The sequence below is a fragment of the Sardina pilchardus genome, chromosome 6 (assembly GCF_963854185.1).
Source record: "Sardina pilchardus chromosome 6, fSarPil1.1, whole genome shotgun sequence".
In the NCBI taxonomy this organism is placed as follows: Eukaryota; Metazoa; Chordata; class Actinopteri; order Clupeiformes; family Clupeidae; genus Sardina; species Sardina pilchardus.
The window spans coordinates 20172382-20199512 of NC_084999.1; the positions used below are offsets into that span (position 1 = coordinate 20172382).

Sequence of the window (27131 nt, forward strand, 5' to 3'; positions counted from 1 at the left end):
TCTGTGAGTCATCACAGCCTTCTCTACCAACTGTCCACCCTGTGTGTGTTTCTCCCGTAACGTCCTCCTTCTGATGTGTTTACAAGCTGGCCTTGAATCGTTTGCGACGGGAGCAAGGGCATTCACATATCCTCTGACAACCTCTATAGCTTTTAGAGGCTTATTAGACCTATTATAGACCCATTATACGTAAAGAGGCAAAACCCATAGAATCAGATCTATATTGTTTAATGATCCTTAAGTTTGACTAATCGCTACGAGCTCTTCTGCAACATGGTATGATGATAGAATGATTCATGGGCAGGTAGACGTGAGCGACGTCACGTCGCCGACACTGGCCATTGTGAACAGCGTCAGGCTCAGTATAGAAATCTGAGCCTCCTCGTTCATGCCGGCGCATGATAATTAAATCCCATTAGCGTAAAAGGAAACACTTTGTTCCTCTAATAAGGTGTGTTGGAATATTTAACACTCGGCTGCTTCCTGGTGCATATTAATCATGAGGAAATTAAATAGGATCATGCCTACTCCTACAATGTTTGCTTTAATGGCGGGGAATAAAATATCGCCCTGTAGGTTCGGTTGCTTTCTCAGGTGATGGAGGGGGAAAAGAACAAGTTCAATAGCAAGGCTTAAGACTGATGGCTGGTATCTTTTTGTGTCATATTTCCATCAGGTCCTCAACAAAATTGGGCAAGCCTTTAAATGTCGCTGTCAACATCTGTCAAAATAAGATATGAAATCTTCACATAGAGAATCTGAATCATAATCATCACCAAAGTGCAACCAGTTCAGGAAGGATTTCGTAGTTATCCACATCATTTACTGTATGTACTGAACATGAATGTAATCATTGTTCTTCATACGTATACTGTACTGGCCTATTTAAAAACAAACCAAACAAACAAAAAAATCCAAACAAATGCATACAGTAAGGGCCACCTGCTTGGCAAATACCTGTTCTCAAAGCTCGATTATCACCCTGTTTTCGAGATCATGTCCCAGCCATCTTTATAAGCAGGAACGCATTTGTTGCCCCTACCCCCCTCCAACCCCTCTGCCTCCCAGCTCTTCACAAAGCTGTCAGCCTCTGCATAGGGTCTCCATCCTTCAGTGAAGGAGTGAGCTCTATTGTTTTAATAAATTGGCCCACATGAAGAGAGCACTGGTGCGTGTCTGATGGGCTCTCTTCTCCTCTCCTCTCCTCTCCACCTCTCTTCTCTGAGTTGGAGCTTAAGTGGAGACAGCCGGCTCCAGTCCTTTGCACATTCTTCCTTTTTTCCCACACGTTCGCACACACACACACACACACACACTTTCACACACACACACACACACACACCGCAGAGACGCAACGCACTTGGTCATCATCATGCACTCCGGGACGAGCTCGCTCGCTTACTTCCTCGTCCACTCTACGCTAACCCTTATGGCCCATGACAGCGACAGTCTGCTGTCTGTCACACCTGCTCAGTCTGACGTCTTCATTTGCTCAGCGGTAAGTGCACGGTCCCATACTAACGCTTAAGCTCGCTCTAACTGAATCAGGAAGCTCGGTTTATCCCGCTCTCAGCAAATCAGGAAGCGCCGTTATCTTTCCCGCCCCCTACCCTTTATTTCCCCCCCCCCCCCCCCCTCCCTTTTTATCAAGTGCTGACCCCTGCTTTTGGACATGTCATCGCTCATCCAGTGTGCACTGGGTGGGCCAAGACAGATGCCACCACCATCGCCTATTCCTCAGCCAGAGACACTCGGCACCGGTGAGCCGAGAGAGCCCTCTATGGCAGCGGATGTGGCCGGTGGGAATGGATGACATCAGAGCCTGAGATTGGTAGGAGGTGAGGTGAGAGCTGCTGGTGTGAGGTGGTGGTGGTGGTGGTGGTGGTGGTGGTAGGGGGAGGTTCGGTGAGAGATTGCCCTGTCCGCTGACACGCGGTGCTTCCGGGACCTGGGCAGGCGATCGATCATCGGGAGCCTCCTCGCCTCCGCGAGTAGCTGCCGCCGCTTGGCCGCGGCGTGGGAGGCCCTGGAGGCTGGAGGCTGGAGCTGAGGGGGGGTGCGCCGCCCCCCCCCCCCCCTGCCGCCGCTCCAGTCCAGACAGCAGATTCATGCCCCTGCTTTACATAGCGCAGACCAGCCGAAAAATGTCTCTCGGAAGACAACGGCTTCCCACATGACTGTGTCTGGCCCAGTGAGGCATCTATGAAGCTTTATTTTGAAAAAGCTTTACTGTCCTTATACAGTGGCAACGAAAAAAGGCATAATGTCTGAGAATTTACATAAAGTACAAAAAGAAGATTATGGATAGAGGCTCAGCTATAACCGGTCGATCTGATAATGACTTCTGAGCAATTGAAGTAGTTGCCATAGTTTGGACAATGTTATCCTCCTCTGTTGTTGTGCCTGAGAGCCTGTCCATATATAAGTGAGCTACTGTCTCATCGCTCGTTGATGTTTGGTTATGTCAGCACGATCTCTCAGCATGCTGTTAGAATTGAGGTCGAGAGTTACAGTGAGCTGCAAGAGTTCTGCTGTAGGAAAGCACACGGTTTGTTGTGCGGCTCACAGTCTGAAAATAGGCCAGCGCCTCTGACGTTAATATCTGCCTTTGCCTTGGCTTTGTTTTGGTGCCTCTGCCACCAAGGAGGAAATAGAATAGCAGTCAGAGATTTTTTCTCTCACCCACTGGGGAACAGTGGGTTTTAACAGTGGCCGTTTCAAAGGTACAGTCCGTTTGTGTCTTAAAAAGCAAGTCAATTAACGAACCAAGCTTGGAAAGAGGACAGAAGAGACTCATTGGCTATATGATGATGATGGACCAACTTTGTGGCTTCCGTGTCATCCCAGAGTTCTCAACCGGAGTTTAATAACCGAACGGCTCAAGGGCAGAGAGTGCTGGATAAAGTGGTGGCATCTCATTAAAAACCCCTCGCTCTCTCTTTAGTGAGAACCCTCTAGAGTCTAATACAGTCTCTCTCAAGAGAATCCTTTGTGAGCAGTACAGCGCAAATGACTATCTTTCAGGTGTACCCACCACTGACAACCTCGGTGCACCCCTTTGCTTTGAGTCCTTTGTAGTAGAGACGCAAGAGACAGGAAACAACTGCCGTTAAGACTACAAACCTCAAAGGGGCCCCATTTTAACTCGATTATGCAATGCACAATGACCTACTTAATTGGACACTCATTTTTTTGTCAGGGATTCCTCTATCAAAGTCTGGAGGCTCCCAGACGGAGAAGCATTACCACTGCCGCCGTCAGTGGCAAGACATCCACAGACATTCTAATCAATGCAGTCAAGCTTAAAGCTAATCTTTCACAATCGCTAACTACCCACACCACCAGTGTTGGGAAGGTTACTTTAGAAATGTAATGTGTTACAGTTACAAGTTACTCTGTTTAAAATGTAATAGTAGTGTAACTATTTGTATTACTTTTTCTGAGTAACGTAACTAATTACTTTTGATTACTTTTTGATTACTTTTCCGATTTTTGAATGATATTTAAAGTCCCCAAATCCATGCAAAGATTTCGACTTTGGTCTACAGGCTGCCGAGCAGTTCTGTACAAGCGCACAAGGCAGCAAGGGCATTCAATACATGAATTAGCATCACATTTTTTGTGAGGATAATATAATGATAATCATAACACGTTTACAGGCAGGCATGTAGGCCTACGCTGATGGCGCTGTAGACGTGATAGAGCCTATCAGAAGGTCCCGTATCAAACTATGGCTGTGGAGGGAAACAGTTATTTTTACATACCATATTATTTGCAAAGTTTTGCTGACAATATTGAGATGTAATTCAAATTGTAATTTTGAAAAAATTCAAAAGTACCTGTAATTGAATTACATTTTTTTCTACAGTAACTGTAATATATTACTGATACATTTATTGTGTAATTAAATTACGTAACTTAATTACATGTAATGCGTTACTCCCCAACACTGCACACCACTAAATAAACCCAATTTTCAACCAATTCATGCTGTTATCTGAGGGGCGGTTAAATCCTCACCTCCATGATTGAGGATCAGCAAGTGGTGGATCTGATCATTGCTGACCATTACCTATTTACTATTAATATTTTTCCTTTTAAGCAACGTCAATATTTTTCATGGCTTTCAAAAATGGTTTGTCCTCCTCTCCTGTTGACCCATCTGTAAGGGACCTACAGTCTCTTTCATCTCTTACTGTTTGGTCTCTTGGTGTATGAGCTGGATCTCTCTGCATGCTGTTGGAACTGGGGTAGAGAGCGTTACAGAGAGGAAACAACGGGATATTTGGCCAGTCTCTGTCCTAATTTAGGAAGGATGTGCGCATATTTAAAAACATTTTATTAGCTATCTGTGACTTGCTTCAAAAACCTTTAACATTTTGAATGGCCACATTTATTTCTCTCTCTCTCTCACTCTCACTCACTACCACGCATTGTTGTCTTTTCTGCTGCACCCTGTCGTACTACAGTGGAGAGGAGGCCGGTCTTTTGTGACTGTTTACAAACAAGCCCTTTGTTTCAGCCACCAACCCACACATGAGTAATACCAAAGGGAGTCAAACCTAACACCCAACACTGTCATTAATTCCCGATTAACCTTTCCTTATCCACTTAAGCAAGTAGATCGTTCCCTTTATTCAACTAAAATGGACCAGGTCGTCCATTGTAACAGTGCTCTGTCATATTATGTCACATTTTTATACTTACATACTGGTATATTTTCAACCTATACATAATATGGCCACAAGTAGTAATTCTTCCTCGGCGCTGGGCATGTGAAGTAGAGCTCCTTAGCGTGGTGAGGAGGCTGTGGTACCTGGCGCCTCCCCTCTGCGCCCGAATCGTCTCACTATCAGGTGCATCTGGCCCGCCTGAGTGAGCCGCTGAACAAGCCAGAGGCTGCTCCATTTGTGTCAGGGTAATTGGCACCATAAACACAGAGAGCCTCCAAGTGATTTGCAGTGTGTGCGTGTGTGTCTGTGTCTGTGTCTGTGTCTGTGTGTGTGCGTGCTCGAAGTTATGCAATATCTGGTTATGTGTGGCCACTTATTTTTTTGTGGTTGAGTTCTGGGATGCCTGGTGGGACCCCTGCTCATTGTTTCATAATGATATCCTTCCTCTTCTGAAGATTAACAGTCCTGTCTTAGCTGTGGCACAGATTCCTTTCCCGATCGCTCCTCCTCCTCCTCCTCCTCCTCCTATACCAAGCTCAGTGCCATGCCTGGTACTTAAATGAGTTGTCTCCCCTCTCTCTGGTGGCTCGTACTGGGACTAGGAGACGTGCAGAAACAGACCCAGTTTCTTCAGCACGGTCACAGGTTAAGTCTTCACGCAAATCCCACCGCTGTCTGTGAAGACGTCACATTTAGTCTGGAGACGGCTGCTTTTATATCCTAAGTAACCTTTGCCTCTGTGAAGATGTGTTTTGTCATGATATATCCCCTGGAGACGAAAGCCATTGTCATTTGTTGGCTATGTGGCCAAGGGTACATGGGTTGTTTTAAATCGGACATCTTTCTTCAAAACCTCAGATTATTATGTTCCTGTTCAGCTATTTGAGTTTTGAGTTATTGCAGTGTTATTGTCAATTAACAATGTATCTCTGTATAAAATGTTGACGCAACACCACTGTCATTCAACCTACTGTAGCTGTTATTCACACTAGCCATCAAGGCTAGGCTACACACTACTACATAGTTTTGTTGTTCGGGTCGAAACACTCCGTGAAAATAAGATAAGCCTTCACAGCATGACATCGCCCACTGTGTCGCCAAAGATGCCAGTTACCATGTTGGCAAGGTTTTATCAGTGCCAGCTGGCCTGTTTGTTGTGTTTGCAAGGCTTTTGCATGCCTTCTTTAGGTAGGCAGTTTGCCAGTTTTAGACCAAACGTTTGTAATTCTGTTTTAATTTCATTTGTACATTTCTGCTACTCTCATATAATGATAAAATGTTATGAGAATACCACACTTTACTACTGCACTCTTCTAATGTATTCCACTGCAAACTAGTACACTCATCAGTTAGAGAGGGTTCCAAAATCGCATCACCTTGTATCCCCCTTAACAAGGTTTGTTTTAGTGAAGTGATTATTATTCACACGTCTTGAAATGAAGCTGCGTCTTAATTACAGCTCAGCTTGCTGAAGGAAAAACAAGATGGTGGTGTGGGAGCAAAAGTGAGTGCTTCTTTATTATCTGGTTGTATTCTCCCAGAGGCCCGATATTAAGGGGAGGGTGGGTAGCATCACTCTCCTCCAGGCAGCCAGGTCTTTGGCTCCAGAGAGCAGGGAGATGGCCCCTGCCGGCTGTGTAACGGATGATTTGATGGGCGCTATGGGCTGCAGTGTGCGCATGGTGCTGCTCGCTATATTACAGCGCCAACAAGGTCAGAACCGCGGCTCTGTGGCCTTTTTAAAAATGCGTTTGCAGCACCCTGGCCCGTGCCAAATGACTGGGGAGGCCCAGGAAGCAGAAGGTCACCGCGCAGATGAGGGGGGGACTGATTTTAATCCCCCCGATGGCAGAGCAGGGTGACACCTTTATCCATCATGGGCATTTTGAACACCCCCCTCCCCAGCTGCATTTAAGCTCCCTCATCTCCTAGCCCTCTATTGCCTCAGCAACAGTAGTTAAAGAGCAATTGTTTTTATTGCTCGGCATAGCCATTTTTGAGAGGGTGCTGTTTTGTAAGGATGTGTGTGTCTGTGTGTGTGTGTGTGTGTGTGTGTGTGTGTGTGTGTGTGTGTGTGTGTGTGAGAGAGAGAGAGAGAGAGAGAGAGAGAGAGAGAGAGAGAGAGAGAGAGAGAGAGAGAGAGATTTTTAATTCATGAATATTGTGCATTACCCCGAACACACCAGTAGAGGGGGAACAGCCTACACCTTGCAACCTCATCCCAAAATTTTAGGAGTTAGAACTACAGGACAGAATTGTTGAGCCACTTGGGGAGCAATTCATTCCCAGGAATTAAATATATGTAGATTACCAAATATTAACTATCAAGCATACAGTTACAATTTTGTGGAAAGATATGAGAGAGGAGAGCTTCATTTGGGGATGTGCTTTTCCATAATATTTAAAAAGGTCTATGTCTTACAGTGTGCTTATGTCTTGGGCCAATCTGTTGCAATTTCTGACCAATCATCATAACTGTTTTAGAGAACAAGATATATGCTACATTCCAGATATTATAGCACTTAGGAGTCAAAGGAAGTGGTGGTATCTAGTGCCTCTTCGTTTTCCTCATTGCAGTGTAATTGTCTCACTTTATTCTCTTCTTATCTTTGTTGTGTAATAACACGCTGTGGCACATAGGGAAGTGTTTTCTGCCCAGAACCTTCAGTGAGTAACTGCTGTGATTGTCATTCACGTTTATCAGACTCAAACAAATAGTCTTGTTTTGTCTCCCTCCTTTCTTTTTTCCTCCCACTTGGGCTATACCATATCTGCCTTTTGGTTAATGAATTATGTATGAGACCTAGTGCAGTTCACAATGCAATTGCTTCCCAATTATTAGCCTACACCTTGTTCTGGTCTGTTGGTCTTTTCAGTTTTTCATACACATTTACGTCGACCACAGTGCATGTCTGTCACCATAGAGGCGGCTGTTAGGGAGATGTCACAGCATTTGCCTTCTCTCCTGTGCCGAGAGAGTAGACAGGGTGGTCTGATTGATTTCGCCAATTATGTTGACTACTGTACGTTGACATGAAAAATATACAGTTATCTTTCTATTGCTGCTCAGTTTCAGTGTAGCATGCATATTAAAATATGACATCTATTGAACCGTTCGAAAATGCATAAAGATCGCAGGGGAGTCCTTGACATCCTACGATAATGGATTTGTCATTCTGAACGCGCTTATTCAAGTGAAAGCTTGACAGTAGCCTACCTAAGTTCACGTTTCCTCTGAGACACTTGTCATAGCCTACAAAAGACTCACTAGCACCGAAAGGGTTAGCTGCGATTCAAAGGGTTCCTTTGACGCCACTCCAGCAGCAAAAAAAAAGTTTTGCAGTTGTTGATGTCTTTCAGTTCCTGGTTCTGTGCATGTGGTGGAACGTCGAAGTGCATTCTTGCCAGTGCAACTTTTTGGCAACAACCACACAACTTCGCGATGTCATACTATCATTGATCAATTTTACTCAGTTTGAATATATTACGTCTGAAGAGTAGCTTAGTTCTGCATCATATTGTAACATGGACTACATTTGGTCGCTGACCGGTGGCGCCCGGGCTGTCAAAGACGCAGTCTCAAGCCGAATCTGGCCTGCGCCAATTCAAGAAGTTCATGTCGCAGACCGTACCTACTCTGGATCAGAAGTGGTCAGTGCCGGTCCAATACGAAGAAGAACAGGTTTGATTTTTACGTCACGTTATTGATAGACCTAAATGCGTATAGCGCTTCACTGAAGTAGCCCATCTAAGCTATGTGTAGGCTATGACTCGGAATTTGTCAGCATAAGGTTGAATTTGACGTTATCTGGCCTGATGTCGACATCTATCAGGTGATGTTGTTTTACTTTAACCAGAATTTACAGCTGCCCCGTAGAGCAGTCATGTGTCTACTGTCTAGCTGCATACGCCTTTCCTCTGGCGTAGTGTGGCGTAGCCTAGTGTGAGCAAAAGGATAATGTTTACATTTGGAGTCACCTTTCACCTTTCACTCTTTACTCGTAACAGTTACAGCTAAGCAGCTTTGCTGTTTTACAGAATAGTCCTAATACGTTTCCATCCTGCTGTATGACCTCGATTTGTGGTACATTTTCTTAGACTTCTTACTTTACCTCGCTGTTTGACAGATCATAATGTAGCCTACAATTATGAAGCCTACGTTATGATTTCCTGAGGATGTGTGTAGCGTTATATACTCTTGAACGTTGAATGAATTCATCAGTTTCACTCTTGATTAGTTGGTGGTATACCTGATTAGGAGCAATATAATTAGGTCTACCCAATTCAATCAGGTAGTTGGAGCACTGAGTGAAGCAACCCAGGGGGGTCCAAAAGAACTATGTAGCTTTTTGTGACGAATGTGAAAATGAACACATTAATGTGAAACAACTTATGGGTCCATTGAAGGCTCAAAAACAAAGCCAATCTGCAGGGTTGTGTAGCAGTCATTTAATTTACTGCCAAACCATTGCTCACACAATCATGGCTCATCAAACCTGCAGTTGGAAATTAGATTTCCTCTCCCCTTCCCCCAATAACCATTTCGTCATGCTGCTGTCAACTCAAAGGCAGGTTAATTGCAAGGCCTGTTAGGGCCTTGAACATTAATGGGTTGATTGGCTGTGCAGCTCTCACAATGGGTTGTAGCAGTTTTTCTGCGTCGCTTTGGTAGATTTCCGAGATAGCCTTATCTTTAACATTTTGGCCATAGCGAGTTCATTATTATTACTACTATGTATTAACGGTGTATTATTACTTTGTTACTTTACTTTTTACTGCATGCAAAATCCAGTTTCATCATTCAAAGTCTACATATAGTCTAAATATAATTATATATTATTTCCATAATAATGATGAATAATTCAAGAAGTCATGGAGTCATTGAGTGGTACACACCCTTGAAAACGCATAACAGACATTTCCTGCCTTTTGGAAATTCCTTCCTATGGAGCAATGGCAGTTGATTCATCAGAAGAAGTACTGTAAACAACAAAGCAGACATCACAAAATAAAGTAGTACATACTGAAGTACATGGTAACTGCCACTTTTACAGACCTATGCCACCATGAGCATGAGTAATCCTGACGAGCAGCTCCCCCCCCCCACACTCTTCATGCCAGCATATACTGTAGGCCTACTATAGTCATGTCCACACATATACTCAGGAACACTGGATCACTAAACCAGTAGGCGCTTTTTTCATAGTAGGCAGTCGTAGTGTTTACCGAAGGGTTTGGTTCAAGTATTGCAACATCATCGTGTGTCATGAGTTTTGTTATTGGGAAAGTGTGGAACTTGAGACCTTGTGGTAGAACGGAAACTGACCTTCTCTGACTGTCTCGCCATCTGTGAAATAGTAACAGTGCTATCAGCCTTAGTACCTAAAAGATAGATGAACATACACGTGGATGTCAGCTTGAGGTTGTTAGAAGAAGATAGGTGAGCGCTAGCCTTCAGACTTTGTTTCATGCCATGCCGTTAGCGCACAATAGCATTTTTATTCCAGTTTGGCTTGGAAAGTACAGAGGCAGTCTTGTGCATTAGAGGGGTGAGCGAGGTATCGCTGCAGAGTCTCTCTATTCACTTTGATTATATGCAACATTTGGGAATAAGGCACCAAGGAAACGGTTGATGTTGGATAAGACAAGACAAATGGTGTTCTCACACTGACTCGTTTAGGCAGAATTGATATCCATACACAGAACTTTTCATGTTTTGAAGGTATTCTCACCTCACTTAATTGTAAAAAGTTACCAGTTAAACTTCTTATTTGGCCATTTACTGAAGGAGAAGCTGTGGCACCACCCTTACAACCTTTGGTGTCAACCACATGGTTTGTTAAGAGTAGAAATGATCCACCCAGCTTCCTCCTCTGTTTCCTGTGAGTCAGGAGGTTAGAAGGCCACAGTGGGAAAATGTCAAGCCTCAGCATTTAGTAGTCGTCTGGACAGCTCACTTCACCACGTCTCGCCTGCCCTGACCCAACTCTGACCACCATTGATCTCGACGTGAAGCTGCAGCCGCAGCATTATTTGTTTTTCACTCGCGCGGGATTGACGGCCAAAATTACAGTGGAGTAAGTCAAGGTGCTAGTTTGGCAGGTGGGGGTGGGCGTGTGTGTGTGTGTGTGTGTGTGTGTGTGGGGTGGGGGGGGGGTGTATTGATGAACAGGAGGTGAACGATCAGCCCCCAGGATTCAATCTTTGGGAGTATGACTGGGAATCCTGAGCAAACATTTCTGACGGGGTAATTGGATGGATGGCACGTTTGCTTGGTGTAGATCCAGTGCTTTGCTTGGTGGTGTTTTTTCTCTTCCATTCTCCACCCCCACCCACTGTATACTGCAGTACAACACACCCATCCTTGTGCTGATATATTGAGGAAGGGTTTAAATTTTGCAGTAAATCTTGTCACAGGCCTCCCCCCCATGCTCCATGATGAAGAATACCCTAGGTGGTAGGAATGGCCCATCCAGTCTGTCACGTCTTGTCCCAGCCACACTGCTATACGTTCTCCTCCCTCCCGCCTCAGCAGAAAATCTCTCCAAGCAGCAATGTTTGGTATTCAGAATGCTGTCAAACTGGGATAGACACTCCCTGTCCCCCCCAACACCCCTCAGACTGTCAGTTCTATAAATGGTTCAGTGACACCCATCAGTGACCCGGGGGCTCTCGGGAAGCCTAAGATGACCCGGAATCTGGCTAGTCAACGTTCATGGTCGGTCAGCGCTGTGTTTTTGTGAGCAGTCAGGTTCAAAGCTGGGTTGCCCAGAGACAAGGATCAGGATCTAAAGTCTTTAGAACTTGCCCTGACCCACGGCCTCATATTGAAAGTCCTTCTCCTGGTAGTGGTCCCTGGACTTTGAAGTGCTAATTACACAGCCTCTCCTTCAAATGAAGAAGCTGGGTGTCCAGAAGTCAGTGATGACCTGGTCTTAATCCCTTTGTAGATCACTATCTTTTTAAATGATGAATGAAGGTTTCTTACAGATACACAAATACACAAATCATAACCAGACATTCACCTTTGCATGTCATTAACAGATAATTGTCCTTTATATCCTGGAGATTGAGACATTTTTGAAAATGTAGGTGTACTTTGAACAGCCTTGAGGAAAGTAGTGTACAATAGTGTGCATGGTTCATATCTCAGCGTGCTGTTTGACAGTGTTGCTGCCACTCGCAGAGCAATAACACGGCGGCTGATGGAGGGATGATGGTGTGATTAGTCACCCTGGAGTGAGTGCTAATGAGAGGCTGCAGGTTGGGTGCCACACAGCGAGCCTGTGACAGGATCAGGGTTTGATTAATCGACCCGGGGTTCATATTAATGAATTGGATGCTCTCTGCACCACAGGACCCCCCCACACCCCCCTACCCCCTCCAGATTTGCCCCCCTTAACTCGCTACTGTGGCCGCCTCGGTCACCCCTGACACAGCACTCGCCGATCTCCCGCAAACTCTCACACTCCTGGGTTGAGCCCCTGATGGGACGATGGAGGCGGAGGAGAGTCTACTGGTTTGCTCCTCTGGTTTGTTCTGGAACCTTAATGTTGGAAGGCAGCCTGCTGATGTGAGTTTGTACTCTAGTCTAGAACACTCTGATCTTCTCGAGCATCAGGGCTTTGTGCAAAGATTGCCATGACAACAAGTGATGAAACTGCTTGTCCATGACTCCCCCCCCCCCCCCCCCCCCCCAACACACACACACACACACACACACACACTTGTTCCGTCAGAATGGAAGACGAGGCCTTTACAGACACACAACACGCACATAGACACACAGTTGTTGAGGAGTTTGCAGTGGTTGTTCCTCTGGCTTTTGTTGTGCTTGCAGCTGTGGCTCATAGGCTGGAGTCATGAACAGCCACCGCGCTGCGCTTGAATAGCTGGCATTTTCATATTCGCTGAACGCAAAGAGCAGAATATGACAGGAGACATTTTGGATCCAGCATTCCTCTTCTGCGTAACTACTGTAGATGAATTTCATCATTTGTTAATTTCACAAGAGCAGCATGTAGCTCACTTTAAAGCTCTTTCCAGTGCATGCTGTATTTGAGATGGAAATGTCTAACTATGGCATAATGTAGAGAAAAACATTCCTGTGGCAGAATTAGGCATGCAGTCTGAAATTGTTTTCCAGGCATTTGCATCACGCATTAGACATGCTTCGGTGGGCTCTCTGCATGTTGCTATATCCAGCGTAGTGAGCCATTTTAAAAGTCCTCTGTTTGCGAGGTGGATGCGCTGGGTGATTTGTTCCCACCAAAACAAGAGAGGGGGGGGGGGGGGGGGGGGACGTGTGATTGATTTACGTGCAGCAATATTTTCATCAGGTGCCCCCCCCCCACTTCCCTGTTTTATTGGCGTCTTGCTATGCTCTTGGTTTCTCAGAATCGGAGCTTGCATATAGCCTCAATAAATCAGACCTGGGCTTGTTTGTAAGAGAATCAAGAGCCAACACCGGTTTGAAATGGAGTCCTGTTTTATGTGTCCACACACCCAGAGCCCTACCGATGCAAAAGTCCCTTTTCGCTGAAGCTGCTCTTTTCTATAGGTTGGAGGGCGGGAGGGCAGATGAGATTGAGGAGGTGATGGCACTTATGACAGGAGTGCTTTGAATTGTCTTCCCCTTGTTGAAGCCTATCATTCTAGTATAGATGAAAAGCTCATCATTCAGCAAACAGTTACCTAAGGCAGTGGTTAAGAGGCTCTCTTTGAATACAGCCACCAGTAAGGAGAACTGGAAAGATTTACCCCAAGGATGAAGATTGAGTCTCCATCAGAGTTGATTTCAGATTTGTTTTTTGTTCTGTTATTCTACTGAAATAGTCGTGATTCGCTCCAACAATGGTGCCGTTCTGTTGCGTGTATTGCTTGCTAGATGTACAGTTTACACTTCTATACATTAATACACAACACAAAGGAAAGCAAATGATGTCTTCTCATGCTCTCAACATCCTCTCCCTCTGCTTCTCTCTGTCCTCTCTTCGCTCCTCATCTGTAAAGAGTTTCTCTTTATTTGTGTGTGTGTGTGTGTGTGTGTGTGTGTGTGTGTGTGTGTGTGTGTGTGTGTGTGTGTGTGTGTGTGTGTGTGTGTGTCCATGTCCATGGCACCTGCTCATTATGACAATTTACTCACCCCATGACCGTTTTCTGCCAAGGATGGAGGGAGGAGAAGGAGGAGGGGGGAGTGAGTGGTTAGGGGGCTAAAAATACTGTCGGGGGGTTGTTACAGCTGGCAGAGAGACAGGTCACCTGGGAGTAATCGCCTGGCTCTGTGCTCTCTGTCAGATGGGAGTTTGTCACATATGGATATATATATAAATAAATATAGTTTATTCCCCCATGGAAAGAGCCAGACTGCTTACAAAAAGAGGAATATAGTGGTCACATAATTTCCAAAGGGAGTTCTCTATAACGGGCTGTCATTGATTTTTATGTTCCCCTCAGTAATGTTATAACTGGCATAAATACAGGGTGAGTGCAACATCATGTGTTTTTGATGGAAGTTCATGAATCTTGAATCTGCATACATACCCTTCAGAAGTCTAAACATATTTCTGACTACAAATTGAAGTTTAGACCACTATGTACCATGTAGAGATTTTTTTTAATCCAGTCAGTATTTAAATATATATATATATATATTAGATTGATAATATCCAGAGATCAATATTTTGATGTAAGCATTTTCCCACGAATGCATAAAACTTTCACCAGAGTCTAGTATGTTACAGCATTAGTTCTATGAAAATATTTCCATATCCAAACAAACTCAGACACCCTTAACTGTATTGACTTGGAAACAAATCAAATCTTATTGAGACCTTGTGTATCAAAATCAAATTGAAACAATTCAGTGGCAACTGAGAGCCCTTAGGATGGGGAACTGTGGTCACATTGTTTTATGATGGCTCATAATCTTGTAACCTAGAAAATCATGAAATGTCAGAATGTACCACTGACACACTGACCACTGAGAATGTACCACTGACACTTCACCTTTCAGTAGTAAATATAAGGTATTTCTGCTCATGAATTTCTGCTCATGACACAATTGTATCATATGGCCCAGGCCACTGGAATTTTTTAAAGAAACTACCCCAAAATCAAATAGCCAGGACCAGGGAATATACCTATATAAATACCACTATAGTGATAGATCGCCTCACTTATAAGATACGACATTCAAGAATCTCGCAAGAAGCAGAAAGAGAGATAGTGAGCGGCATTCGTTAGCTTTCCATGGTTGATATTTCACTCTGGTGAGGAATTTGACTGGTGGAGGAATGATGTCGGCCCGCCGAATGGAATGAGAATGGAAGAATCCCGAGGATGTCCCACGCCTCTTACAGGCATATCGGGAGAATGACCAGAGCCGCAGTAGAGGCAACAACTTTGGTCAAATGTTGGACATGCAGTAGCACAAAATCTGACTAAATTAGACTGGCATGAATTCTGAGGTCTTTCCTTATTTCTTTCTTTAGTTAATTTATGAATTCATTAATTCATAGATATGAATAAGCAGAAAAAATATGCTACTCTCTCAGCTAACTTAACTGTTATTGTGAGGAGATAGTATACTAGTCGCTTCGGTCAGATAAGATTACTGGTATTCTGTGGCCACCTATACAGCCTCCTTCACTTATTTAATGCATATAACTGACACTTTTACTCAAAACAACTTACAGATAAGTGCTTTGCTCAAGGGCACAGCTGTAGCAGCCATGAATGACTACTGCAAGCTAGCCACTACACTAGCACGGCCTTCTCTCGGAGTGAGATGGAAAGATGACCCACCTGGGCGCAGTCTCCCCAGTAGCCACCTTTACAGGCTCTCTGGTAAACCCCCAGTCCCAGTGGCCTCTGCCCAGGGAATGTGCCACGCAGCCTGCGAGAGGAGCCTTTGTTTGCTCCGAGCACAGCGCTGCTTTTTCGTAACGCGGTCCCATGACCTGGGTGCGCTGCTGAACAGTGCTACTGTTGTTGTGATCCTTTCTTTGGAGAGGATTTTTTTTAGGTTGCATTATTTCATTATTTATTTTACACTTAGCTAGCTTCACACCACATAAAGTAGGCCAATGGCAGTATGAATGCAAACCAACAAAGACTCCATTAGATAATTGTGTAACAGCATGCTGTCTGGGTTTGTGATTGGAAAGAGTTCCAGTAACCTTGGCCGACTAGTGATTGCGTGAAATGGTGCGGCTGTGTGGGGACAGTAGTAACTCTCACATCTCTTGTGAAACTGGACTTTATAGTGTCCATTTGGTTTTGGTTTCAGTGATTGTGATTAGGCAGCCGAAGGTCTGCTTGAACATGATTCCATGACTTCACATCATGCTGTGTCATCACAAATGTGTGTGTATGCATTAATAAATCTGCCTGGTTGTCCACACTTTGTGGTATTTGAGAACCCATTCATGACAGAATATTTCACTTTGATGATTCACTTGGACAATTTCAGCTGCCTGAGACCTTTTATTGCTGCCAAACTAGAGGCCAACTACACGTCTTGTGTTTCAAATCTACCGAGCCCTCTTTATGTCCTGACTTTTCTCTGCCTGATGCAACATTTAACCTTTTGTCTTATCGTAAGCATCCTTCCTCTCAGTGTGTCTTCTTTGCCTTTTTTGTTTACTTCTTTCTCCTTTCATCTCGGTCCCTATCCCCTTATCCTCTCCCAAATTTCTTGAACTCCTTGGGTCCTTGGTTTGCAGGCTTTTTAATGCTATCTCTATTATTTCATTGCATCAACTTGCAAGCCATGCTAAATAGCTTCTTGTACAACTTTTTGTCTAGGGGGCATCCCCGAATAAATTTGTGCTGAATAGAAAGACTCATCTCGAAGTAAACGTTTTCATGTGAAAAGGCAAGCAACTCAGGTCAAGTACTGGTTAAAACCATTAGTGCCCATTAAAGCCATTATAGCTTTAAGAGGGAATTACCATTTTAGTACATTACACAAGAAGCATCTCAGAAAATGTCTTCTCAAAACATCTGTACTTCTGTATGGGATGGATGACATGAAAGTACCATAAGGTGGACAAAACAACGTTGTTATATGCTTGTTGCTGTATATGTGCAGTGACTTCAGAGCCTTCGTCAGCCTGTAAAAATCTAACATAAGCCAACCTGTTCTCGTTCAGGTTGAGCTGAACAGTTAGTGGAAAGCTGTTGTTTGTTTGTTTGTTTGTTTGTTTGTTTGTTTGTTTGTGTGTGTGTGTGTGTGTGTATGTGTGTGTGTGTGTCTCCGTGCCTCCCAGTAAAATGAAATTCCCCTTGTGGTAGAGTGAAGGCCAGAAAAATAACAGCGTTATGCAAAGGGATGTACAAACACATATTGTTTAGTGCTTTGGACAGCGAGCGTCTCAGAAAATGTCAGAGTTGACGGACAACATGGAAAGTAACAGTAGACGGACTAAACAACTGCATTGTTATGTGCGCGCATTCAATTCCCCTTGTGGGAGACCGAAGGCCACAGCCGAACAGTACAGAAGATGCACAAAAGGAATGGCACAAACAGAAGATCTCCAACAGCCAATCAGCCTCATTTGAGTCAGGCAGCTGCCTTGTCTTCTCCATGTGAAGACATTCTGTTTGAAGTCATATGCTAAAGAAAGACAAGGCCGCAGCTGCCTCCTCTCAGCCTTAACAAGCAGTGTCCACACACACACACACACGCACACGCGCGCGCGCGCACATGCTCTCTGTCACATGAGCCCAGTGAAAACACAACACACCAGTCTGCAGGAGGCTGGCGTGCCGTGGGGGAATCAGCTGGTGGGGCCGGGGCTGGTGCTGGTGCTGGGCCTGTGTTTTCAGACCCAGAAATAGCAGGCCGCCGGCGTGTGACTCGGCGCCCTCCGCAGCTGAGGCCCGTCCAGCAGCAGCGGCGCCACGAGCCAGGGAACACCCGCCTCTCGGCCGGTGGGCTCTGGGCACGGGGCGGGTTTGCCGTCGCTCGCCCAGCAACGGGGGCGGTGCCCCTGATGTTAGTGTGAACACACACACACACGCACGCATACACACACACACACACACACACACACCCTCACACACATGCACACTGCTAATTGCACACTTCCATGAGCACAGATATACATATCCATGCACGATGCACCATGACACATAAACATTCACACAAAAATGTCTAAACACGGTGATGTGCAACACACACACACACACACACACACACACACAGACACACACACACACACACACACATTTGTACAGTCACCCGTGCAGATGCTTATAGGCACACACAGAGAGGCTCACACGCCCACAAGCACATGCAGGTCAGGGTAGCCTGTGTGGGAATATGAACAGCAGCCACACGGAAGAGACAGCAAGGTGAGAACGAATTTGAGGCTGACACAGTGCCGAGCTAGAGGTGGATGAGAGAGAGGGAGAGAGGGAGAGGGGGGAGGAGGGAGAGAGAGGGTGAGAACCAAGGGCTAGCGAGAGCTAGGGAGAGAGAGAGAGAGGATGGGAGGGAGGGAGGGAGGGAGAGAGAGAGAGGGAGAGATAGAGAATGGGAGGGAGAGAGCGAGAGAGCGAGGCAGAGAGAACCAGGGGGGTATACGGAGCGAGAGAGAGGAAGAAAGAGAGAGAATGGGAGGGAGCGAGAGAGAGAGGAAGAAAGAGAGAGAATGGGAGGGAGCGAGAGAACCCGGCTCCACTCACAGCGCCGCTCGAGCTGGCTGGCCGTCTCTCTCTAGCTCGCAGGCTGACGAATGAGCTGCCTTCCCGCCGGGCTTTGAGGAGCGAGCGAGCGGGCGCGCGAACCAAACCAACGAACGAACGAGCCGAGCGACTGCCGCGGCGGAACGCGGCAAGCCGAGAGGAGAGTAGAGGAGGAGAGCAGGCACTCGGAGCGCGCGGAGAGAGAAGGGGGGAACATGAATGTAATGCGCTCTTTCCCTCGCTTGCTTTCAGACACCGGACAGAAGAAGAGCACGGAGAAGAAGGATGGACGCCGCATGTCCTTCCAGAGACCCAAGGGGACCATGGAGTACTCGGTGAGTCCCAGAGATCTAGCACCTCTCTGTTCATCCCTCTCTCTCTCTCTCTCTCCCTCCCTGGCTGTCTGTCAGTCAGTCATTCTTTCTCTCTCTCTCTCTCTCTCTCTCTCACACTGTCCTTCTGTCGCGCGTGTGCTGCCTTGAATGTTCTCTGCCGCGCTCCAGTTTCTCATGCCGTTGCTTATTGTTTACGGATGCCAGTGTAATTGTTGTCAACCTCTACCGACGTGTGTGTGTGTGTGTGTGTGTGTGTGTGTGTGTGTGTGTGTGTGTGTGTGTGTGTGTGTGTGTGTGTGTGTGTGTGTGTGTGTGTGTGTGTGTGTGTGTGTGTGTGTGTGTGTGTGTGTGTGTGATCCCTGCTCTCATCAGCAGAGAAGGGGCGAGCTGCTTGGAGGCGTGTGGAAGATGCTGTGGTGGTGTGTTTTGTTTTGATGGCGTTGCGCTGCATGTGGTGTGGTCTGCACGTGTCGGGAGCTTTGGCTCCCACCAGGCGACGTGGAGAAGGGAGAGGAGCGGGTAGGAGCTGGGCTCTGGGCTCCGGGCTCCGGGCTCTGGGCTCCGAGGTCTGGGTGCTGTGCCCACATCTTGCCTCGCGCGGCCGGCGTCACAAACAGCGTCCCTGGCATTGGGCTGAGTGATGCCGAGCATGCAGGAGAGAGGAGAGGAGAGGAGAGGAGAGAAGCAGCCAAAGAGAGGGAGATGGGGGAGAGGAGAGGAGAAGAGAGGAGAGGAGAAGAGAGGAGAGGAAGAGCCAAAGAGAAGGAGATGGGGGGAGAGGCTGTTGACAACCCAACAGCAGCATTAGACCTAAAACATGTGCTCGTTGTTTTTCAATTTGTGCGTGTGTGTCTGTGGATTTCTGTGTGTGTGCATTTCTTATCAACAGACATTCCACCACTGTGTTCACAAATGACCTTCCAACTGCACTAGCATTTTTATTGATTTGGGCTCTTTGTGAGAGAGAGAGAGAGAGAGAGAGAGAGAGAGAGAGAGAGAGAGAGAGAGAGAGAGCGAGAGGGGGGGGGCAGAGAGGGAGGGAGGGAGGGGGTGGAGGCATTGAGAGAAGAGAGAAATGGGTGTGTGTGTGTGTGTGTGTGTGTGTGTGGGAGAAGGGGAGAGAGAGGGAGAGAGAGATGAGAACAGAAGTGAGTGAGTGAGTGAGCGTGTTCTGATTCCCCAGCATTAGCTAACAATGGTTGGATGGTTGTACGTTCTTCAAATGACCCTCAAATTCACGCTGCTGTTAGACAGGCATGCAGGGATGCAGGCAGGCAGGCAGGCAGGCAGCGTCTCCTGTCTCTCCCTGGTAACAGAGGTGTGTGTGTGTGTGTGTTTGTGTGTGTGTGTGTGTGTGTGTGTGTGTGTGTGTGTGTGAGCGAGCTCAGAGAGGTGCTGTGTACTGGAGATAGATGGATAGAGAGAAAGAGAATGGGGACAGAGGGTGGAAGGGGAAGACGGAAAGAGCTGCCTGTGGTCAAACCGACCGTTTAGCTGGCAGATTGATGGCAGCCTCATTTCATAGCAAACGTCCCCTTTCACGTCTCTCTCTTCTCCATATCTGTCTGTCTGTCGTCCCTTTCCATTTCCTCTGTGCCCCTACTTGATCTATTCCCACTGGTCTTTAGCTATATCTCCTTCATCTCCGCCTTCCCAGTTGTTTTATTTCTCTCTTCCCCTTTATCTGTGTCTCTGTCGGTCGGTCTGTCTGTCTGTCTGTCTGTCTGTCTGTCCGTCTGTCTGTCTTTCACTTTCTCCGTGTGTCTTTCTTTGTGTGTGGCTCTCTCGCTCTCACCTCTTTGTTTTCTCTCGCTCTCTCCTTCCTTCGCTCACTCGTGGTCATCATCACTGTGTCAAAGTACACGTACACAGCCCCATCGTGTTCCCATGTCTCTCAGCGTTCACACCTTTCAGTTCCCCCCCTAGTTTTGGGTACAGGGTGTCCCTCTATACTCCAGTCCAGTCCAGTCCAGTCCAGCCCAGCCCAGCCCACGTGACCCTCTCTCTCTCTCTCTCTCTCTCCACACTCACTCCAGTCGATCTGTCTCCGTCTGCCCGGAGTGACAGTGTGACAAGGCCATCGTTGTTCCCAGCAGAGCGTGAAAGGTGCGCAGCGCTACAACATCCCCATCCAAGTCGAGAGAGAGAGATAGAGAGAGAGAGAGAGGGAGAGAGAGATAGAGATAGAGAGAGAGATTCAGAGTCGGAGTCTGGCAGAGGAAGTGAGGATGGCGGGACATTGGCCAGCGAAGGCGAATGGCAGAGGGCCGTCTGAGGAGTGGGCGATTCATTTGGACTGAAATCTGCTCATGCATCTCCCGTCCCCCAGCCTCCTCCAGCAGACTTCCGCTCGCTGTCGGCTCAAAATCTCAATGTGATGGATCGTTCGACAGATGGATGGATGGATGGATGGATGGATAAATAAACGAATGGAGGGTATATATACTAGGCGGATGGATGAGTTGGTAGGACACCCAGATAACGGGAGGCGGAGAGAGAGAAAATGATAATTGGATCACTGCCTCTGTGATAGTCACACAGAGACCCAGATAAACACCCAGGAAGACATGTGTACAGAGGTGTGGGCACAGACCAAAAATAGGACACGGAGAGCAAGCCGAGTCAGAGTGAAAGAGCACCCGTGGCTGGAGGTCACCGGTTGAGCGTGAATGACAACAAGCCGTGGAGAGTAGAACTAGAGGTGAGCTGTACGGAGGAACGAGAGGCAAAGATGGAGGGCCGGGAGCCCGGGATGTGGCCGCTGGTGGCTGTCCACAGAGAGAGGCCGGGAGCCGCTCCAGCGCCAAGGAAAAGCGCTCTTATCTTCAAACTCTCATCTCGCGCTCCGCTCCTGCACACAGCCGGCGCCCGATAGCCCCGTAATCTGCTGGGGCCTAACTGGATAGGAAAAGCCTTTCAACCGCTCTACGGGCAAACCAGTTTGTTTCTCTTACTGTTGCCCTCGTTTTCTTTATCGTTTCTCTTTCTGTCTCTCTCTCTCTCAGCCACCATATCCAGTTTCCCTATCTCTCTCCCTCTGTCTCTCTCTCTTCTCTCTGCTCTCTCTCTCTCTCTCTCTCTCTCTCTCTCTATCCCTTTCTCTCTCTCCATCATTTGACTGCCATAACCAGTGTGCACTGTGTCAGATAAAGCCAGCCATGGGTTAACCCCCGTCCCTGAGCCAAGTGAGAAAGCCAAGAAAGGGCAGCGCCGAGGAGGAAACGGCACCAAGGGGGAGACATTGAGAACGGGGCGCTTCAGCGCCGCACTAATCACTACCTGTCTGAGATGGTGTCAAGCCGCCCTCCATATATATCCCCAAACACACACCCACGGCAAACTGGGGGCCTTTTGTTTTTTTCCGGGCTCATCTCCTCTCCTCGGTAGGATTACTCAGCCGTCTTGGCACAGTCGGTCCGTAAACAGGCATGCCAGGAGATTTCAAACCCAGAGTGAAAGTCCTCACCTCCTGGTGTCTCCACCACTGTAATTTGTGTTAACAAATTACTGAGGCAGACCCGGCGCCGTTTCCTGTGCGCCGCTCTCGCGAGTCGTATTTGGTGTTCGGTATCTTAACTGTGGCACAGAATCAAGGCAAATGAAAGCTTTTAATTATAAGTTTAACTTTGCATGAGCATTACATACTTAGCGCCGAAACTAGACACTCATTATTATCATCCCCTTAGACAAACCGCAGGCGTATCAATGTACACTCAAAATGTGAATGTTGACAGTTGATCAGCCGCTTGAGTGATCTTACCTCCCTCACCAACTGCTACATAAATAAATCAAAGTTTACATATAGGATTTAAGCAATATAGGCTACTGATGCACTGGGATATTCATAATCCTGTGTACCTACTTGGAGAAAAATTACTTGCTGAAATATATTAGCTATCTGGCTTTACAGTTTGATCACAAAAAAAGACCTGGTCTAAACATCCTGTCAGTGTGCCCACTGGCTCCAGCCTGGAGACCAGAGTCTGGCCTAGATCCATTGGCAAATGTTTATTTCCTGGTTTGTGGACGCATGTCTGAAGTTTGAATTCATTGGAGCTCAATTACTAACGTTTGGTAATGACGTATGATAACCACGGGGGACACAACGATAACAATAGGCTTGAAACTTAAATGTAATCGCTCTTAGGAATGCCCTCTGTTTGCTGATTGGGTGGAGATGCACTTGCCGGAGTAAACAAAGCTGAATCAAGCTATACCAGACGGAGTATGAAGAGAAATGTAAATGAGCGGAAGTACGTACAGTAGTCAGGCGCGGGCCAGGCTACACTGGCTCTATACCCAGCTACTAAAGCTGCATTCCAATCCAGCTGTATTAAACTGATGGAACTTCCCTAACTATCCTGCCCAATGCCCACTACCTTTACATTTAGTCATTTAGCTGACTTCTATTCAAAGCAACTTGCAAAAAAGGGAACAAGCGTGACTGGGATGTGCAGCAATAACTATCCCGCCCAGTCGTGAGTGAGTGGTGCTATGCGTTACTTGCATAATGCATGGCCATATTAATTGAAAGAATGGTTTTACTCCTACTGTGCTTAACACTGACAGGAGGACCATGTCGGAGAAATGCTAACACGGCTCAGCGTCTTTTAAGTACTGGGGTTTGAATGTGAACAGTACTTTCTCACCTTTCTTCAGCAGCACTACCGTGCTATTCCCTCTCTCCGTCGAGTGAAGAGCATTGGAGTTACCCATTAGCGCGGTTGGCACTCGGGGATAATGGCAGTCTGAGAGCTCACGTAGCCTCACCTTGAGTGCTTGTTTTGAACTGAACTAAGGTGCTGCTGTGTGTGAGGTGACCATGGTAACGGCGCCACTTCACCACCTCCTGGTTTCCGCACTGTTCCAAACGTATCACGCCAGGCAGTGAAACGTCTGTCTTTAACCGTGCTTACATTGGATGTTTAGTGTCATGTATGCCATCATCATAACGTACAGTTTCTTGTCGGCGAGGATGTGGAGCACTGTTTTTGAATGCAAATTCAAGTTACCTGATTCTGACAGAGAATGGCAATATTACGTTTTTCTACAAAATGAAACATCGGATGGTCTACAGTCAGGGAGATGGTGGTGTGGGCTTCCAGACATATTGGACAGTGAAATAAAGCTGGAGTCAGGAAAGGCATTGTGTCCTGATGTGAGAAGGTTTTTCACCCCCTTCAGAGAAAAGCGAAGAGGAAGTGTCTGGCATCTTGACACCTCTTCTCTTTTCAGACACTCCTGAGGGAAACTCTCGCAGCTCGTGAATCCATATGTTTCGGTTTGTCTCCTAACATCCATGGTGTGTGTGTGTGTGTGTGTGTGTGTGTGTGTGTGTGTGTGTGTGTGTGTGTGTGTGTGTGTGTGTGTGTGTGTGTGTGTGTGTGAAGCTGCTGAACACACTTACACACACACATGCACACACAAATACACACGTACGCAATACATACACACACCTCATAGAGAAAGATGTTCTTTCGGCAGCTACTCTGTCTCCTTTTGTGTCCTCTGATTAGGGCAATGTCATCCATAAATTGCAGCGCTTCTAAAATTAAGCCCTTAAATGATCTGTGGTGCCGTTTGACAGTGCATGTTGTGACGGTAGCAAGGACAGATTTCTCTACGGTGAATGTCATGCTAAAGCATGCTAAAAAGCTCAGCAGAGAAGGAATGCTTCTTCCTCCTCAGATTTAACATTCTAAGCAGTTGCTTTGTTTTTCTGGTTGATTTTTGTTTTTCTTGCCCATTATTTCCAGTTGGATGATGCACCCATTGCCATGTGCTGTTTATGAATGTTCAGTTCCATCTCTTCCTCCCATCCCCCTCCACCCCCATGCCCTCCTTCCTCCATACAGTATACAGTAATGAGTCCTATTTGCCTGTATTTTGGAATATAGTTTAGGGCATTCTCTTAATGTTAAAATGATGCTTTGGTAGGCTATTAGCTATGGCTAAATGCTGTTACTGCAACATTATAATGATGTCTCTGAGAGAGAGAGAGAGAGATGGAGATGGAGTCTCTCCTGCATTTTGTGCTGCTGTTGCTGCTGAGGGTTCACATGTGGATGGATGTCACTAATTACACAAAGGCCCTAACGAGTTAATGGAGCCGTGAAAGCCAGGCTGGAGCGCGCAGGGCTAATCGCCCATCACTGGGCAGAATCTCAAAGGCCATGTGCTCGCTGGAGCGGCTTGAAGAGGACGGGGGTCATCTGACCCATTCGTCTCTGTGAGAGCCCTCCAAAGCGAAGGGCACAGAGCTCTCTCACCCTCTACCTCAAGTGCAGGTGACATGCTTTCACCTCAGACCACATTTGGCGCAGGACAATAGCATGGGTTTGTAGTCTGTAGTTAGTTAGTTTGGCACCTCAAGAAATGCTTGGAAAAATCCCAAGGGCTTCTCCACTTACCTTACTGACCCATCAAAGGTTTTTCGTTGGCTGTCCCGGAGATATCCACATCTAAATAATCAATGTAATAAGTACACACTCTACTCCCTTACAAAGACTAGCCCTCCAAGTTTAAAGTTGTAATAACCAGTTTCCTCAGACTTGTTTTGCCAGTCATCCTTAACACCGAATGACTAATGGACATTACGGTATTGATTGCAACTTTAAAGGATATGGTTCTCCTGCCCGCTCCACTGCTGCTCTGTTGTGATCCAGTGACATGTCCTTCTCTCTCCTCGACACATTGATTAATACAGCTATTATTAGAATACCAAATTGAACGATGACTCAGCTCGCCACCGGGCAGATTGATGTCAAAGGGGGTTTTGAGGTTACCAACGGAGGTTACCAACAGAGATTCTCTTGTTAGTTTTTGTAACATACTTCATGGAGTGTTTTTTTTTTAACAGTCACGATTGGTCCTCTGCTAATCTTTCAATTAAAATGTCTGAATGAAAGAGTCTTTCCATAATCCTACAGTAGTAGACTCCAACAAGAGCAGCAGGCAGAAGCAGGAACCTGACGTTTTGATGGAGTATGGACATGTAGCTGGGATTTCAAAAAGAGGTTGTAGTTCACGAAGCTAAGCTGATAATTCCGCCATGAAACAGGATGAGATGTAGCATTTCCGTAAGAGCAAGGTGCCAGAGCAGGTTGTGTTTGCTCTGAAACGAAGCGCTAGGAGGCTAAAAATAAATAGCCCATGGATGAGATCGGCACAAGCGGTACTCTGAGGGAAATCAATGTTCTGTGCCAGATTAGGGAGGATAAAAAGCTGAGGTGGTGCATGGGCGTAGGGAATATTGACTTCTGATGTTCCCATCTGGATAAAATGGGAATTTTTTTTTTTTTTTTTTTTTTTGTTTAAACTCCATTAAGATCTTCTTTTTACATTTTGTTTGCCTTCTGGAGATCCCAAAAAGCAGCCTAATGTAAATTCAAAAAACAACCAATTTGTGTTTTGAGTCGAACCTTCTGGGAACATTTTCATTTTGCTAGAAAGTGGCCTCGTTCCAACTACTCAAAATGCTTGTGGCTGTTTTGAATGTTACTTCAAAACTAAATATCTCTGAGAGAAATGAATTATGCAGACGACGGCTGCTTGCAGACCTCGTCATGCACCTCTAACTATGAATAGGCGTCATGTATTACAGGCAAAGTGTGGTTGAAAAGTGACAGCTGATGACTGACACCCTTAACTTTTCCAGCAAATAATAAAAAAGAAATAATCTGCAGGTGCTGTCTATTACAGATGATTGATGTGGCTCTGCACATAAATGTAAACAACAAGGTGCATACCATTACATGGACTATTAGCATGATTACTGGCTGTCGTTGCAGTGTGTCGTACGAGGCCTGCGAGTGATTTTTTAAAAGGCCATCAGAAGTAGAACCAGGTTAGGGATATGATTGTACCTGATTTACATAGACCCCCACCACCCCTCGGTGTGACATCAGTGGCTGACTCATCGGAGCGATGATGCAGCCCCCTGCACCAAGCCGAACGAGTCAAACAGCAGCGGATCCACGCACACAAGGAGAGTGGAGGCAGCCCTTCAGAGGAGTATTCATTTCGATGTGCCTTTTCCTAACGTGACTCACAGGGCCAGGTTAGAAATGTGGATTTTGAGATGAGTGTGATTAGTGGTGTGGTGGAAAAAATGAGTTGCTGTAACCTTCATGGTAATTTGAGATAACACTGACAAAAGAAACACTGACTGTTTGATTTTAGTTTCTAGTCTAGTCTTTTAAATACATTCAAAACCAAGCTTTAAAGTACAGTATGTGTATCATAAGAACAGCAGAGTGAATCATGCAAGGACAGTGAGGGTTGAGGCAGAGTTTAGTGTTCAGTTGAGGTAGAGTTCAGTGCCAAGTCAGCGGGGGAAAAAAACATGATCACTAAGAAAACAGGTGCAGGAAATTCACCAAAAGATGATTCAGGGGTGAGTAGCCCACTCAAATAACAAAATGCAGAAAGC

The 27131-nt window shown here is 46.2% G+C and overlaps 1 protein-coding gene across 3 annotated transcripts in view; it reads left to right on the plus strand.

The window, feature by feature from the left end:
- Positions 1-8051: 8051 nt before the first annotated feature.
- The window catches only part of oxr1a (oxidation resistance 1a), a 53275-nt gene continuing 34195 nt past the window's right edge, over positions 8052-27131 (plus strand). For 2 of the 3 annotated variants that reach the window (XM_062538922.1, XM_062538923.1), the window contains exons 1-2: positions 8052-8355; positions 18618-18700. In XM_062538922.1, the coding sequence (XP_062394906.1) occupies positions 8199-8355; positions 18618-18700 (240 nt within the window). In that variant the 5' untranslated portion in view covers positions 8052-8198. Of the gene's footprint in view, positions 8356-17651; positions 17674-18617; positions 18701-27131 lie in introns of those variants that run through there. The other variant, XM_062538924.1, reaches the window with a different exon arrangement.